The 15,928-nt window shown below is 37.2% G+C and overlaps 3 protein-coding genes across 5 annotated transcripts; 2 read left to right on the plus strand and 1 right to left on the minus strand.

Moving 5' to 3' along the window:
- Positions 1 to 2,524: 2,524 nt before the first annotated feature.
- On the minus strand, positions 2,525 to 6,553 carry LOC104731948 (protein arginine N-methyltransferase 1.6-like). Of its 3 annotated transcripts, none has more exons than XR_015575070.1 (14): positions 6,209 to 6,543; positions 5,897 to 6,104; positions 5,686 to 5,811; positions 5,394 to 5,558; positions 5,194 to 5,312; positions 4,895 to 4,974; positions 4,468 to 4,742; positions 4,071 to 4,301; positions 3,826 to 3,899; positions 3,642 to 3,726; positions 3,413 to 3,562; positions 3,260 to 3,337; positions 3,062 to 3,158; positions 2,525 to 2,790 (listed from the first exon to the last, which is right to left on the minus strand). XR_015575070.1 is itself a non-coding variant. In XM_010451456.3 (14 exons), exons 1-14 carry the CDS (start codon positions 6,541 to 6,543, stop codon positions 2,648 to 2,650), a joined length of 2,175 nt encoding a protein of 724 aa, XP_010449758.1. In that variant the 5' UTR covers positions 6,544 to 6,553; the 3' UTR covers positions 2,525 to 2,647. The 3 variants fall into 3 exon arrangements, 1 of the variants encoding a protein (XP_010449758.1); XR_015575069.1 differs by having other exon boundaries at positions 3,642 to 3,730; XM_010451456.3 differs by having other exon boundaries at positions 3,642 to 3,735; positions 6,209 to 6,553.
- A 31-nt stretch (positions 6,554 to 6,584) lies between these two features.
- On the plus strand, positions 6,585 to 8,269 carry LOC104731947 (bifunctional adenosine 5'-phosphosulfate phosphorylase/adenylylsulfatase HINT4). Its single transcript, XM_019233374.2, has 6 exons — positions 6,585 to 6,957; positions 7,083 to 7,129; positions 7,325 to 7,401; positions 7,496 to 7,559; positions 7,718 to 7,795; positions 7,917 to 8,269. The coding sequence occupies exons 1-6, from the start codon at positions 6,880 to 6,882 to the stop codon at positions 8,014 to 8,016; spliced, it is 444 nt and encodes a 147-aa protein (XP_019088919.1). The 5' UTR covers positions 6,585 to 6,879; the 3' UTR covers positions 8,017 to 8,269.
- A 3,206-nt stretch (positions 8,270 to 11,475) lies between these two features.
- On the plus strand, positions 11,476 to 13,332 carry LOC104731949 (putative aspartyl protease At4g16563). The gene has a single exon (XM_010451457.3). The coding sequence runs from the start codon at positions 11,587 to 11,589 to the stop codon at positions 13,102 to 13,104; it is 1,518 nt and encodes a 505-aa protein (XP_010449759.2). The 5' UTR covers positions 11,476 to 11,586; the 3' UTR covers positions 13,105 to 13,332.
- The last annotated feature ends 2,596 nt before the right edge of the window (positions 13,333 to 15,928 follow it).

A 15,928-nucleotide genomic window follows, 5' to 3' on the forward strand; every position in this document is an offset into this window, starting at 1 on the left:
AAGTTCTTTCAAAACTTTCTTAAGAAAAACAACTTCTTTCAAAATTTCCAAAATGCATCCTTCAAAAATTGCATCATCCAGTTTTCTTGGGGGTTTGTGCATGGGTGGTTCAAGACTTGAGAGAGATTCAGAAGTGGTAGGAAATCTCTCTTTCAAGTTTAAGGATGTTGGGGTGTCCAAACGTTTGATCAAATGTGGTCAAAGCAGAAGGCATAATGTGGTGAAGAAGATCAGTGAGAAAGAAAAGAAAGAAGAAATAGGCAAAAAAGATCTTAGGCTTAAGTTTAACAATGATGTATGCCTCTTTGATGTTGTGATTGCATGCGTGAAGGAAGAGTTTTACTTACCACATCAGCGAGATTTGTACATGAAAGAAAAGAGATGGAAGGGTCTCCTCGTAGGAGCAACCGATAAGATCTTCAGTGGGCGATATCCATATACAGTTGAGGGTATGGAAGAGGGTGAACTTGCTTCTGTCACGTTTGCGAACGTGACGACGCCCAATGCTGAAAGAGCGACCATATATGTGTATCCTAAAGAATACACGTACACCATCGACGACATAGTTTTGAAATAAAAAAAAATTCTACCATATCATGGAAGAGGAGAATGAAGAAGAAGTGGAGAAAGAATCGAAGAGGAGAGATGAGGGAAAAAAATGAAAGAGACAGAAGGCCAAAATATTTAATTAAGGTGCTTTATTATAAGAGGAGAGTTTTAATTATGCTGTTTATTGAGGATGTAATTAAGAATCTAAGATCTATTATAGTATTAGTATATGTTTTGACTTCAGTCATATATGTTGTTTTATTTAAGGACCTAAGTAAAATGTTGTTTAGACTTCAGTAATAAATATGGAGAAAGACACTTTAACATACATTTTCTATGTTTTACTCTATTTAAGACACTTTTATATGAGTCAATTTTTTCTAAGTTTTGGGCAACTTTTGTACAGTTCTCTTATTTTATTTTCTTTGGTAAGTATATTGTTCTCTTATTTTAATGATGATTGTGCCCCTATTTTACAGAACCAGAAGTTGCTCTCTCGTTAGAACTATGATCTTTATCTTTTTTTCCATCTATTTTCATTTCTCATTTTCTCTTTTTCCATCTTCTTTCTCAGCATTATTTCCTAATGAGGTTGTTAATCTACTAATATTTTTTTGTACATTGTACTATAGTTATAATTTCTCTACATTTTAACATCCATTTAGGTAAAGAATTATATTTTTTTACAGTCCATTTTTTATTAAACACTCGTTCGTTGATTAGTGGACCATTTATTATGGTTATGAGTTACGACATGCATAAAAAAGATACAATGATAAAGAAACAAAATACAATTTTGGAAATATTTTAAAAAGCAGTGGTGTAAAAAATTTCGCTAAAAAATCATTTATGGATGTGTGGATGGGAATGATGGACAAAAGGAAGTAAGAAAATCAAATCAAATCAAATCGTGTTTAAAATGTGTGATACAGTAAAACCTCTAATGGACCATGAAAATCTATTAATTTAAAGAGAGAAATTTCCTAATTTGGTAATTTTTTCAAAAAAAATAAAAATAAGATTTAATTGTTATAATTAATACTTTTATATAAGTAGTTACAAGAAAATAAAATATTTCATGTTTTGAAGAGAGCACTCGAAGTTTTTTATAACAACATATGTATACATATATTTTGATGATTTTGTATAATTATTAATTTATAGTATTGATGAGACTATATATTCACAAAAAAAAATTATAAAAAATTATTATCTTATTATATTATCAAATTGTGTCTAAAATTACACCGATTCTATAGAGATTATTAATTTACCGAATATTAATTTGTAGATATTACTGTAGAATGATACTTAGAAACTTAAAAGTGTGTTAGAGTGTACATTTCTCATAAATATGAGGAGTCTTTTTAGTTATATTGTTTATTTAGGACCTAAGAGCTATTATATTAGTAATATGTAGACTTCAATGTTTTATGGTTAGGTTTTTCTTCTTTTTCTTTTATGTGATTATGTGTAGTAAAATTAGCTTTTTTTCCTTTATCACTCGGATTGTGTTTTCAAATATAATAATCAATCCTAAAAGAAAAATAGAAAGAAAGAGAAAAAAGATAGGTAAGGAACAAGTTGCCAATCAAAATAAAATATTGATGAGAGTAATGAACTAGTCGGGTCATTGCTCTGTTTACTGTTGTTGCTCTGTTTTTACTTTTTATATAGGTTACATTGATATTGTGGGATTGCTTTTATTTTATAAAATCAGTCGGAACAAAAAAAAAAGAACTAGTCGGGTCTTAAGTTTTTCTTTAGAGTGTTTCTTTATATGTTATTTGTACTACTGATGCCTCCGCAAACTGTGTATGTAAACTTTTGAATCTCCAACTAACATACCTGCACTTACGGTCAAAGTTCTCTCATCGTAATTTAAGTAAGTTTAACTTAGTACACGTTTAAGCGCATGATCTTGATCTTTAACATCAATTAATGAACCATAACTATCAATCAATGGAGAAGGATCTACTTGTAAAGCTTATACTTTCTCACTATTGAACTAAGGCCTCCCCGTTGGCCAAAAAAAGAGTCGAACAGGATCGAAGAGCTATTCAGACATATAAGTTGAGAATGGTCTTACAAAAAATAGTTAAGAGAGAGTATGTGTGATGATGAGCTCGCCGTTTGAAGATAAATCTAAGGACGCTTGGATTCCTATGGATGAGGGACCTTCCACTCTCACTGTGACTGGTTTCTCTAGTAGCTTCACTCCTTGCTTCCAATACCTTTCATCTGTACGCAGACAATTTCGTCAAAACGTTTGCTTTCATCTCATAACTGCTAATTATTCACCCTATAGACCATGCAATCCCTGAAACTAAAATGTTGGAAAGGCCAATCCTTTGCTAAGACACATTAGAGGACAATCCATCAGCAACTAACTGCCTTTAGTTGTCAAATTAAATCCAAAACACAGGGTAACCGTAAGCATTAGCCAACAACTATTTCGATCCCCTTAAAGCAATAAACGATTGGCCAGTGCAAAGAGTTGTGAGTATTGTACCTGGTCCTGTTGAGATCACGGTTGAGTTTTCTTTATCCATCACCCAATCCATCCACAATGCGATTCCATGGCATACACCAGGTTCTATAAACTCCATCTGTTTGCAGGTAACAAGCATTTCTTAAAATCATTAATCCAAGTTATTTGTACTAATGATGCCAAACTGCATGTATGTGAATCTCCAACAGACATACATACCTGAACTTCCCCAGAACATGGACTTGTGATGGGCTTGGTGAAGTCAAACTCCATGACTGTAAATTCCTTGCTAAGTTTCTGAAAATTTTCCAAGGAACAATCTTTACATTTCCCTACGTTTGTCAATACACAAATCTAAGAACTTGTGTTTACCTTTGTCTCTCCACATTGCCAGATAAAAAAGGGCAAACAAGGACTGTCTTTACCAGTAGGTAGATCACCGCACCCCCCTAAGGTTGTATTCACCAGAGCATGGTCAAACCCTTCTACAATGCCAAGGCAACAGCGGCTCTTCCAAAGATCCTGCACCAGAAGCCAATTCATGAATATAGAAGCAAACACTCTCTGTTTTCTATTTGCTAAAAAACGATACAGTACTTACAGGAAGATACATAGCACAACCTCTCAAAACTCCCTTATACGGCATTACCACTGCATCTTCTGACAGGACAGAATCACAAAGAGTTCTGTCTTTCCTTCACGCATACCAGAAAGAGAATCAGGCTATTGTTAACAAACTGGCTTCTTTGACAAAGCTAAATGACCAACTCAATAACAACATTTACCAGAATCTAAGGTTCTGCCACGGAAGCCCACTTTCAAGTCCGCAGAAATATGGCTCTCCAATCAGCAGATCAATCTGTTGATAAAGCATAGAGACACTTATCAAAATGAAACCCAAAAATCATTCAGAAAATTGGATGACTAAGCACAAAGACTGAACGAAAGGGACATAACTTTTCAAGAGTCCAACAACAAGCCATAACTTTTTATGAATTTTGAATATGATATACATCTTGTGAAAGTTTACCTTGCTTGGATACGCTTCCGCCAACTTTGACTTTACTTCTCTGAAATATTCAAAACGATCTTTTGAAAAACCATTTGAATCAGCAATGGCTTCAAAGTATCTGGCAGCATTCTCTTGCAGCCCAGGTGACAATGATATCACCCGTGATCTGTTGGAGGCATGCAGAGCCATAAGTGGTAATAGAAGACTATCATCAATGACGAGACATTGTGGATTAGAATTTCCCTGTAACTGGAAAAGAGATGAAGAACCATTAAGTGTGCACTGGAATGTAGGAGAGAAATAGTATAGTGTTTTTCTTTTTAGCATCAACAAGTCAAAATATTACGACAACTTTGTGCAGTTTTCAGAGGAATACTTTGTAAATGTAAGACAGACAAAGAAGTTTAGAACCTACAGCGTTTCTAGTGGCCTCAAACATGGACTGCCTGTATCTACTATCACCATATATTGCGACTCTTTCGGGTGGTAATGTGAGGTGTATATCTCCAGTACTTAAAGGAGAGTGTGTCATCTCATGTGTCAAGCTTTGAGTCTTCTTCAGATTGTACAAGATGTTAGTACAAGTATGAGCAGCATGCAAATTAACCTTTTCTCCTTTGGATAAGGACACACCTGCTCCTGGAGTAAACCAAACACACTGTTTCCAATGGTCACACCATTCCCTAACACCTGTATTAGTAAAAAACGAAATCAGAATTGGTATAAATGAGATCAAGACATCTTGGATCCAATGGAGCTGATTGTAACGCAAGTCTGGGGAGAAAAGGGATTCCTCTATAACCAGTAACTACACATGAATTCCAGAGAAAGGTGTAATTCACCTATCTCAGGACTTGAATCTATCCATCTCGGAGCGGTAGAGTAGAAGATTGTTCCTTCACTATCAAGCTGCAGCACCCACCTGAACCAAACAAAAAAAAAGATTCCTCATATCATACTGGGAAAACAGGACAGATCTTGAGCCCTTTGCCTAGGCATCTTAGCATATATATGCATCACCAAAAAAGGAAAAGTGTATTTTTTCATTGTAGAGAACTAACTACGCCAGTATTGCGAAGATATAAGCAGTTCAAACGCCCCAAAAAAGGAAAAGAAGAAAGACAGTAAAAGGACATATTACCAAGAAATTATAGCATTAACACTACCCGCGGTTGTTGCTTCTATGTGCACATCAAGCTCTCCATTACTTTCTGGCCGTTTCCAAAAGTCAAATTCAAATACTTTGACGGGGTCTGACAACTGGATGAATATATGAACTGAGTGTATAAACTAAAAAAAGCTTATGGCAAAACTGCAAGGGAAAGTTTAGGATAGTAGTACCAGTTTGATATCTTTCTCAATAGCATCGACATGCATGCTATACTGTTGTGACTTGATACCAAATAGACTCTCTGAGCCAGCAGGAACTAGACGAACACCATCAGATACTGTAGCCTCGTTATTTCGTAGATTGTGCATGTTACATAAGAATTCACTTTCAACAAGCTTCACATTGTAAAGAAAAAGAAGCAAAGAGATTCAATCAGGCACTCAAGATGAACAATGAAGACAAACCACAAATTTCTATAAAAACACAATGACAATAGAGGTCATGATAAATCAAGAAACGAACCTGGCAATAAGTAGTAGCTCGGTATGGCACGGTTTTTGGATTGTCAACAAGCAACATATCATGAGCATGTTGTAAACTTGGGATCAGACCTTCACCAAGTAACTCAGAGTCCAATATTTCACTAACCTAAATGAAAGAAGAGCAATGAAAGAAACTTATATTTCGTCTGAAATTCACACTGAAAAAAAAGTATGGATCTTTGAATACTCACAAGAACGTCAGCTCGTGAAACAATGTCTGATCCAACTCTAAGTTCATCAGATCGTTTGTTGATAAGGTTAATGTTCTTCGTCATACCATTCTTATGCAAAACCTTCCTCATAAGCTTAACCATCGGTAAGTAGGACTCACACGCCGTCACTATTCCTTCTTCTCCCATTGCTCTCGCAGCCATCATCGATAACAACCCAGCTCCAGCACTATTAACACACACACAAATTTCACATTCTCCAAGTCAAAATCAATTCAATCAAAGTGGTTTATAAAACACTAATTTTGAATAATGGAAAATGAGAAGAAGTACCCAATGTCAAGGACGTGGCAAGGTTGAGTGATGGTTTTCTCGATAGCGAGACGATAAGCTCTGTTGCGGCGAGTATCATTTAGCATGTCGAGATAAGACGTCGTGGAGAGGAGGCCGTCCGTGGAAGTTCCCGGTTGGTCATTGTCTTCGATGACAACCCACTCGGAATTGCCGGTGAGTGGGTCTTGTCTGAGCTGGAAAGCGCGTTGACTAGACTGAGAGCTCATTGTTCGAGCAGCGACGACGAAGCTTCCTAGGCGAGTCAGTGAGTGACGACGGAAGGAGATAAAGGGAATGAAGGTTTTGGGATGAAGTGAAGACAGAGACGACGACATTAACGCCGGTTTAGTCGTCGTCGTGAGAGGAGATTCTCCGGCCTTTGGTTATGTTTTTTGTTTTGATTTTGGTCCTCATACTATTCTATTTATTGTAAATAAACCCCATAGTTTTGAAAATTAAACCTTCTTACCTCTGAACTGAACCTATTGAGAAACAAGAATTTAGGGGTTAAATCATCAATACAAAATATTTGTGGGGGTTAAGATGGAAAGAAAGAACTCACACAACAACTTTCCCATTTGCTCAACTTTGAAATCGAGAAATCCCAGTTTTCGAATTTGTTTGTGCTGCGATTTGAAATTCGTGAAACGTCAAAATTTAAGGAAGAAGAAATGGCGGGAGGAGCGAATCAAGCGTGTATCTTCTGTGAGATCGTGCACAATCGCACCTCAACTCGTCTCCTTCACACCGTTAAGTTCTTATCTTCTCTCAACTCTCTTGTTGTTGTTTGGGTCTCGAGAATATAATCAATGATCAGAGCCTAAATTGAATAAAATTTTCTTAAAGTTTTGTTTCTTTGCGATGGTTTTTTCAGGATGAGAAGGTCATCGCATTTCAAGATATTAAGCCATCCGCTCAGAGGTTTGTAATTTGTGTCTGTTCCATCGAACAATGTGAATTTAGTTTGGAAGAAGTGTGGCTAAGTTTATGGTTGTTAGAATCTTGTGAATTTAGTTTGATTCCGTTTACTTAGCCTTATCTACTGTGATCTAATGTGATCACTTGTGCATCTCCTTAGCTGCCTTTTACTAATAAGAAGCAAACAATGATTTGTAGGCATTACTTGGTAATTCCGAAAGAACACATTCCTACTGTGAAAGACCTTCAGAGAAGAGATGAAGACTACTCCTTAGGTTGGTTATCAAAACATATAATATACACACATCATTTCCTGTTATATCTATGTTTAAAGTTTCGACAAGGATGTTTGTTTTATGATTTGCGCAGTAAAACACATGCTTAGTGTGGGACAAGATCTGTTGCATAAAGATGCACCTCAAAGCATTCATAGGTGAGGGTTCTTAGTTACCAACTATGGATTTTGAGTTAGACTTTTCAAACCAACCATATTTGTAATGCTTGAAACATTATATTTCACTAATTGCTTGATGTGTTTCTTCTCCTTGTGATAACCTATGTAGCATTAACATGATCTGTACTTTCTCTCAGATTTGGTTTTCACCAGCCACCTTTTAACAGTGTTGATCATCTCCATCTCCATTGTTTTGCATTACCTTTTGTGCCCAGGTACTGATATGCTTCATGCTCATTGATCTTTCTTGGGATATTCTTTGCATCTATCTCTCTTACTTTCCCATGGCTTGTAACTGCGTATAAGCTTTTTTAACATATATTGCCATCAAAACAGATGGAAAGCCATCAAGTACAAGTCTTTGGGACCTTTGGGTGGATTTATTGAAGCAGAGACACTGCTGGAGAAGATAAGGCCTCTTCTTTCAAAGGTGTAATTGAACAGACTTACCTAACTGCATTGTGGTGCTTTGTCTTCGCTAAAAATTGTGCAAAATCTCTTTTCTATTCTTTTGTTTGCAAATTTGTTATGAAATGCCAAATATTATTGAGGATTTTGTATATGAAAGAAGCATATGTCAAGTAATTATATGTAATTTCTGTCACTGTCCAAAAAGTGTATACAGTGACGGCGATCTCATTGTTTCCATATTTAATGAGTATGAGACGTATACATGAAGGATTCTCATATAATCTCTGGAGTTACTGCCATAAGATGTAGACTTAGACCCCTTGATTCCATATAGGATCTCTGATATATGTGGGCCTTCTTGTGTTGCTTTGATGCTCTGACATCTCTAAATGTAGGGGATGCACTGGTTGCATTGCATGAGACATACTGCAGCTTAACTGGTGCAGTTGTGTTCTTGCAACAGTATAGTTATCCACAGAACAGGTAACCACGTTTTGAATAAACTCGTACATTTGTGACCTTTCTGTGAGATTGAAATATTAAGTCATGTGACAAATCTTAGGAGGTATTGAGCACTGTGTCATGGGAACAGTAGGAAGCAAAAACCTATATCATTCAAGTTTTAGATTATTTGGCTATACTCAGGCTGTTCAGATTGATTCTTATCCTTTCAGGAGGATCTATAGGTATCAGTAGCACGGATTAGTTTTTGATGTTATCACAACTAAAAACTTGAGCTTATCGAAGTAATAGATTCAAGTGAGATCAAATCTTCTCTGCTCACATGCAGCTTGCGCAGTTAGATACAAGTACAGCTTGCAGTTGCAATGCCCCTTTACCCTCTAGCTTCTTTGATTGATGTTCTGGCTAGAGTACTACTATTTCTTAAGATAAGTTTTTCTGTTGTTAAAAAGATAGGTTTTTCTGGAACAAGTACAAAAATAAAATGATTTGTTATGGGTATGATATTCTGGTGATGTTTTGATAGGAACCACTAGAACTCAAGAATTTGAGCTAACAAACCAACAAAACTTCTTAATGGTGTTATGTCCTAGATGATGAGTACGAAACTTATGCAAAATTGAAATTCTTGATTTGCCATTGTCTTGAAGGATTTAGGCCCATAAATTGTAAGCTTTTTGGATGGATTTACTTGTAAGACTCAACCACCCCTGTCAAATACCAACTCTTTGTTTGGTTCGTAGTCTGTTTTTTAGTTAATAACTTGTGTATACGACATATACACATCAACAAAGCTTCATATTTTCCTGATATTTTAAATGGATTGGTCCTGTCCTTATATTTTTGTAATGCCTTTGAGCAAAGTTGGAGGTCCTCTAAAGCAGATAATTTTGACAATAAAATATCAAACTGTTTGTTTGATTGGTAATGATTATAGATGAAGAGGTCGGTGAGTTCGTCTTCTTGTCTGTTTGGTAATACAACTCTTATAGGTATCTCAATATGTTACTATTCCCCCGTATGTCTCATTGTTAATTAATTTGTTGACCATTGTGAGACCATATGATAGATACTACCACCTGTCTAAGCATTTGTAGATTAACCAAATGAAGTGTACACAATTTATGGAAAAAAAGTAGTTATCTCATGTATCGACTAGCTTTTTAATTACGTCAAATCTCTCTAATAACTTCCGTGTTTATGGTGACACAAGAAAGCTATTAGAAGAAAAAAGCTAAAGCTGGGGCTAGTGAGGAAAACAGCTCAGGCGAAGAAGACAGGCTTGAAGCCTTTTCTTCTTGGAGTGACGAACCAAAGTTAGAGAAAACTGCAATAATAACGTCACTGTCAAGTCTCGAACCTCAGGTTTGCTTTTGCTTCATTGGTTCCTTCTCGTTTTTTTTTTTTTGGTTTTTTCGAGTACAGCTAATTTAAGTTTTCGAAATAGCATATCTGTTAACAGCTGTATCCAAAATGTAGAATTTAAAATATTGTTTATATTTATTTTAAAGAAAACAAAAAGAATCCATGCTCTCTTAAATTAAGAGCTGACGAATCCCACATATCCAAAACGATTGACACGGTTTCGTTTCGTTTTTCAAAGTTTTGTATACCTTTTCAGTAAAATAAAGGCAAGTTTTTTATTAAAAAAAATTAGTATGTTCCAATTTTCCAAAATGCGTTCCTCTTTAGCGACCCAAACTTATCCTGTAAATTACTTTTTTCGTATTTTAAAATAAAACAAAGTATCGGCTCGTACTGGAGGAGGTTGGTGAATTCTATATGAGTATATATGTACTGTCCCTTATTCTCTCACTATTAGGACTTTTGTCCTCTAGCGATTCTCTCTACCTAATTTTATTAGCTTCAATAAAACAAGCCACTAGCATGTACATTAAAGTTTCTAATTGTTATCTACCAGTAATTTTATAATTAATTTTCTTATAATGATTGATTAGATTTAAGATTATGGAGTATTAAATTAAGTGTTAAAATCAGTATAGGTATTCTAACAAGATACTACTACTATATACCACTTTCTTGGGATAAACAATGCATTCCTTATTATCTTTTACAAATGGAATAATAAAGTTCGGCTGCATAAATATAGTATTAATCAATCGGCGGTCGAGCAAATTTTCTAGGTGTTTGGTTCAGTTCGACTTTTAGATGTTTGATTAATTTGGTTATTTACTTAATTTATTTGGTTTCAGTAAATTATGTAATTCAATTTCATTAAAAAGAAGGGGTTTCATATTAGTATAGCAATTTTAATTAAAAAATGCAAGGAAATTTGAAAATGGTCAGGTGAGGACAATACCGAAGGAGAACTGAAGGTGTGTGTGGAAAAGAGTAAAGTACACGTGTACCTTTCTCTCTCTCTCTCTTTCTTCTACTCTTTTTTAACCCTGTCCATGACATGGCCTAGCAATATCCCACCTGGCTTGCCTATGTGGCTCTCAAGTTTCAACATATTTATGGTGGTGTTCTAGCGTCTCTAAGGCTTTATAATATCATCCGAGGGTGTGGATTGGATTACATTATAGCCAATTATATGGTTGAAGTTGGATTTTAACTGGAACCTAAATTAAGAGAAGGACAAAAAGAAGAAAGAAAAAAACGTAGATATAATAAATGTAGAAATGTATGGTTGCATGCAAAGTCCCCCATCTCATCAATGAACAATGCAGTTGACTTCTTCCCATCATCAATAAGAGTAGCCAGACAATGAGTTGGAGTATTACTGTGCCAAGTTTTACCATTACGACTGCGATTTGTGCTGATATGTAATAATGGTTATTGGTTAGTTTCCTGTCTAAAATCTAATCCTAGGACTAACTCTGCATGCCACTCCTTTCATCATACACTACGAGTCTTCGAGACTTTGTTTTCGTTACAAATTTTATGCATACAAATATCCTCTTTTTCAAAAGCATATAATATAAAATATCTAGTTCTTCTGTGATATATGACAGCCAAAAATAAAGTATTTAAATCATCTGCGTAATTGTCTTTTTAAAATAAAAATAAAAAATGTAAATTGTCCCTTTGCTCTGTCCTATAAAAAAGACACTCGACCTCCTCTGCTTCAAATTCAAAACCAGTTTCCTTGGACATCACTGTTTCATCCGCCATGAAAACTTGTTTGATCTTCTTCCTCTTCTACACAACAATTCTCAATTACTGCCTCTATTTCTCTGTTTCATCATCAACACCTCTTCTCCTCCATCTCTCTCACTCTCTCTCAACCTCAAAACACTCTTCCTCTCCCCTTCACCTCCTCAAATCATCCTCCTCCCGTTCCTCCGCTCGTTTCCGCCGCCACCACCACCACCAAAAACAACAACTTTCCCTCCCTATCTCTTCCGGCAGCGATTACCTCCTCTCCCTCTCCGTCGGCTCTCCATCCTCAGCCGTCTCACTCTACTTAGACACCGGAAGCGACCTCGTCTGGTTCCCTTGTCGTCCTTTCACTTGCATCCTCTGTGAATCAAAACCAATCCCTCCTTCTCCTCCTTCCCCTGTCTCCGTCTCCTCCACCACCGTCCCCTGTTCCTCCCCTTCTTGCTCCGCTGCTCACTCATCCCTTCCTTCCTCCGACCTCTGCGCTATCTCCAACTGTCCTCTTGATTTCATCGAGACCGGTGACTGTAACACTTCTTCTTACCCTTGTCCACCTTTCTACTACGCTTACGGTGACGGCTCTCTCGTCGCAAAACTCTACTCCGACTCGCTATCTCTCCCTTCCGTCTCCGTCTCTAACTTCACCTTCGGCTGCGCTCACACCACTCTCGCTGAACCTATCGGCGTCGCTGGATTCGGCCGTGGACGTCTCTCTCTTCCCGCTCAGCTCGCTGTTCACTCTCCTCATCTCGGTAACAGCTTCTCTTATTGTCTTGTATCTCACTCGTTCGACTCAGAACGAGTCCGTCGTCCGAGTCCACTCATCCTCGGCCGCTTCGTCGATGAAAAAGAGAAACGTGTCGGAAGAACCACCGATGATGACGATGATGATATGAAGAAGAAGGAGAAGAAGAAGAAGAAGAAGAAGAACGAGTTCGTCTTCACTGAGTTGCTTGAAAACCCAAAGCATCCTTACTTCTACTCTGTTTCACTCCAAGGAATCTCAATCGGAAAACGGAATATTCCTGCTCCGGCGATGCTACGAAGAATTGATAAAAACGGCGGCGGAGGTGTCGTAGTTGACTCAGGGACGACGTTCACCATGCTTCCGGCGAAATTCTACAACGCGGTGGTGGAGGAATTCGATAGTCGGGTCGGGCGGGTACACGAACGGGCTGATCGGGTCGAACCGAGTTCGGGTATGAGTCCTTGTTACTATTTGAACCAGACGGTTAGAGTTCCAGTTCTGGTTTTGCATTTTGCCGGGAACGGATCCAGTGTTACGCTCCCTAGGAAAAACTACTTTTACGAATTTATGGACGGTGATAAAGGAGAGAAAAAGAGGAAGATCGGATGTTTGATGTTGATGAACGGTGGAGATGAATCAGAGCTTCGAGGTGGAACCGGGGCTATTTTGGGGAATTATCAGCAGCAAGGGTTCGAGGTGGTCTATGATCTCTTGAACAAAAGAGTTGGGTTCGCCAAAAGAAAGTGCGCATCTTTATGGGATACGCTTAACCAGGACTAACATGCGCTTATGCTGGTTTGACCGTTAAACCGGATGGGTTATGTACGTATGTTCATGCTTCGTGGATGGGTCTTACCGTCTTAGTCTTATGTCGAGACAGACAGTAATTAAGTAAAGTAGAGATGTAGCCTTAATAATTCGATGAAACCATACTCGAAAAGTACATATATAAAAAGGGTTGGCAACGTTGTCAATAGAGTTTACAATATTAATTCAAATCATTTTTTTTTTGTTTTGAGTCATAATTAAATTAAAAAGGAGTTGTTATATTATTTGTTTGTTGGTTAAGCATCGCTTTGAAAAAAAAAAAATTGAGAGCCAATTTAATAAATAGTCGTATTAAATATACACCAAATAAGATATACGAATGACTAGCAATTAGTGGGGGAGGAACCAAAATTTTAATTAATGGCTAGTAATCAATATCATAAACGAGATATGACCAAGAAGAAGTTGATAAAAAATAATTCAGAAAGTTTGAGTTTTGCATGGCAACTACCACCAATACTGTTACTACAAGTGTTCATAATTTGTTTGGTTTAAGATATCATACTTTAACGATTGAACAAAGAAGAAAAAAACAAAATGACCATCAATTATTTGACTTCGTAATCGTATTAAGATGACTCATAAGTGTTTCTCATTCTTACACATAAGAACTCGAGAAAAACTAAAAATTGATATTTTGGTATAATATCTGCTCAAATGACATGACATAAAAAGCATATTTACAAATGATCTTTCTATTATCACGTTCATAAATAGACTGTATAATTTAGTATCAGAATGCATCATCTATAAAATTGGGTAGATTGGCACCAAAAAAACAAAAATTGGGTAGATAATTAGCATTTTTAATTATTATTTTTCTTTTTTTTCAGATATTAATTGTTTTTATTCTAAGTCAATTTTTAATTGATATAATAATAAAACATCAATTTATCAGTTCCACATTCACTGTCACTTAAAAGTTTCAATTTAAATTTGGTGGAACAAAAGAGAAGCTAACCCTATAGCAAAGGAGCTGGATCGAGTCATGGTTAATGATCACTGACACCTGAAGTTTTCTCTCTCCTATGTAGACTTTGGAGACCCACGAATGTCGGACCACTGCCTTAGCTGCCTCAGAACGGATGTCGAAACCAGAACTAAAAAACTCTTTATGGTGTCGCATTTCCTCTTCCAGCATAAGAATTTTCTTCCACGGGTTGCTGACTTCTCGAACTCTACTTCTATAGATGGAACATCAATGTTTCGTTTTTCCAAAAAACTCAAACTCCTTAAAAGGGTCATCAAAACTCTTAATAAGGAGCACTTTTCGAACCTAGAAACTAGAGTAAAGGAGGCTCAGGATCTTCTAGCATCTCACCAAGCTCGCTTTCTCGCTAATCCTTCCCCCCTCTTAGCAAGGTTGGAGAGACAAGCTCAGCAGAAATGGCATAGTCTGGCTTTGGCTGAAGAGAAGTTTCTTCTACAACAATCTCGTATCAAGTGGATGACAAGTGGAGACAGTAACTCTGCTTACTTCCACAAAATTATAAACAACAGAAGAGAGATCAATCAAATCTACTACTTGGTATCTGATTCAGGGCAAAGAATTGAGGTAGTGTCAGAAGTCCAAGACCATTGTGTGAGATTCTACAAAGAGATGTTGGGTGCTGTTTCTCAAGGTATCTCGGCTGAGGATGAGGATCTGATCAGATCTCTTTCCAAGTACAAATGCGATCAAGCAATGAAGGATATGCTTCAAGCTGGGATTACTGATGCACACATTAAAAGAGAAGCCTTCTCCCTTCCTCGTAGTAAATCACCTAGGCCAGATGGTTACACAAGGGAGTTCTTTCGAGCAACTTGGGATATTATTGGTGGGGACCTAACTCTGGCAGTCAAAGAATTCTTCAGCTATGGCCAAATCCTCAAGCAGTGGAATGCAACAGCGATTACTCTCATTCCTAAAAGAATAGGAGCAGATAAGATTGGCGAGTTCAGGCATATTTCTTGTTGCAATGCTGTCTACAAGATTGTATCCAAGATTCTAGCTCGTAGACTCCAATCACTTCTTCCTGATATGATTAGTAACTCCCAATCTGCCTTCGTTAAAGGGGGTCTCCTAGTGGAGAATGTCCTTGTGGCTACGGAAATGGTTCAAGGATCTAACAGGGACTCGATTTCTCCCAGAGGTATGCTTAAAGTGGATTTGCGTAAGGCCTTTGATACTGTAAGCTGGAATTTCATCAGAGTTCTACTTGAGGCTGCAGACTTTCCTCCAATCTTCTCAAACTAGATCAAGAATTGCTTAACAACAATTGGGGATTTTACACCTTTATCACGATTTACTTTGTCTCGATTTTGAGAATGAGAAACCGAACAGGCTATCGCAGGCTTGTGTAAAAATAAAATTAGGAATTATACACAATAGATAGATCTATAGATGTATAGATGTATACATAGGTTAGATTGGTTCGGATATCCGATCGGGTTCGGGTAAACCTTGTGAGAACTACATCCGATCGGGTATTATACACCATCCTTACCCGAACCGAACTGCCTATTTCGGGTCGGGTTCGGGTTCGGGTTTCAGATTCGGTTAAAATGCCCAGGCCTAATTTCTGGATTGCAAATTTGGATCGCTTGCCAGTTAAAGCTCGCCTCTGCAACTGGGGAATGCACATTGCACCTGAATGTCACATCTGCAACTCTTAGGTAGAAACCCATGATCATCTTGTACTCCACTGCCCTTTCGCTGAAGAAGTTTGGTCCACAGTCATGACTCGACTTGGCCATCATCCCTGCATCTTTGTCAACTGGAGTATCCTGATCTCTT

The sequence above is a fragment of the Camelina sativa genome, chromosome 12 (genome assembly GCF_030686135.1).
Source record: "Camelina sativa cultivar CO46 ecotype springtype chromosome 12, ASM3068613v1".
In the NCBI taxonomy this organism is placed as follows: domain Eukaryota; kingdom Viridiplantae; phylum Streptophyta; class Magnoliopsida; order Brassicales; family Brassicaceae; genus Camelina; species Camelina sativa.

Excerpts from the sequence above, each read along its gene's own strand:
- LOC104731949 (XM_010451457.3), top strand. The coding sequence starts at position 11,587 with ATGAAAACTTGTTTGATCTTCTTCCTCTTCTACACAACAATTCTCAAT.
- LOC104731948 (XM_010451456.3), bottom strand. The coding sequence starts at position 6,543 with ATGTCGTCGTCTCTGTCTTCACTTCATCCCAAAACCTTCATTCCCTTT. Across the intron at positions 3,900-4,070 it reads CGGAAGCGTATCCAAGCAAG|ATTGATCTGCTGATTGGAGA; the intron begins GTAAACTTTCAC and ends CTTTATCAACAG. Across the intron at positions 3,563-3,641 it reads GTTGTGCTATGTATCTTCCT|GATCTTTGGAAGAGCCGCTG; the intron begins GTAAGTACTGTA and ends CTTCTGGTGCAG.
- LOC104731947 (XM_019233374.2), top strand. The coding sequence starts at position 6,880 with ATGGCGGGAGGAGCGAATCAAGCGTGTATCTTCTGTGAGATCGTGCAC. Across the intron at positions 7,560-7,717 it reads GCACCTCAAAGCATTCATAG|ATTTGGTTTTCACCAGCCAC; the intron begins GTGAGGGTTCTT and ends ACTTTCTCTCAG. Across the intron at positions 7,796-7,916 it reads GCATTACCTTTTGTGCCCAG|ATGGAAAGCCATCAAGTACA; the intron begins GTACTGATATGC and ends CCATCAAAACAG.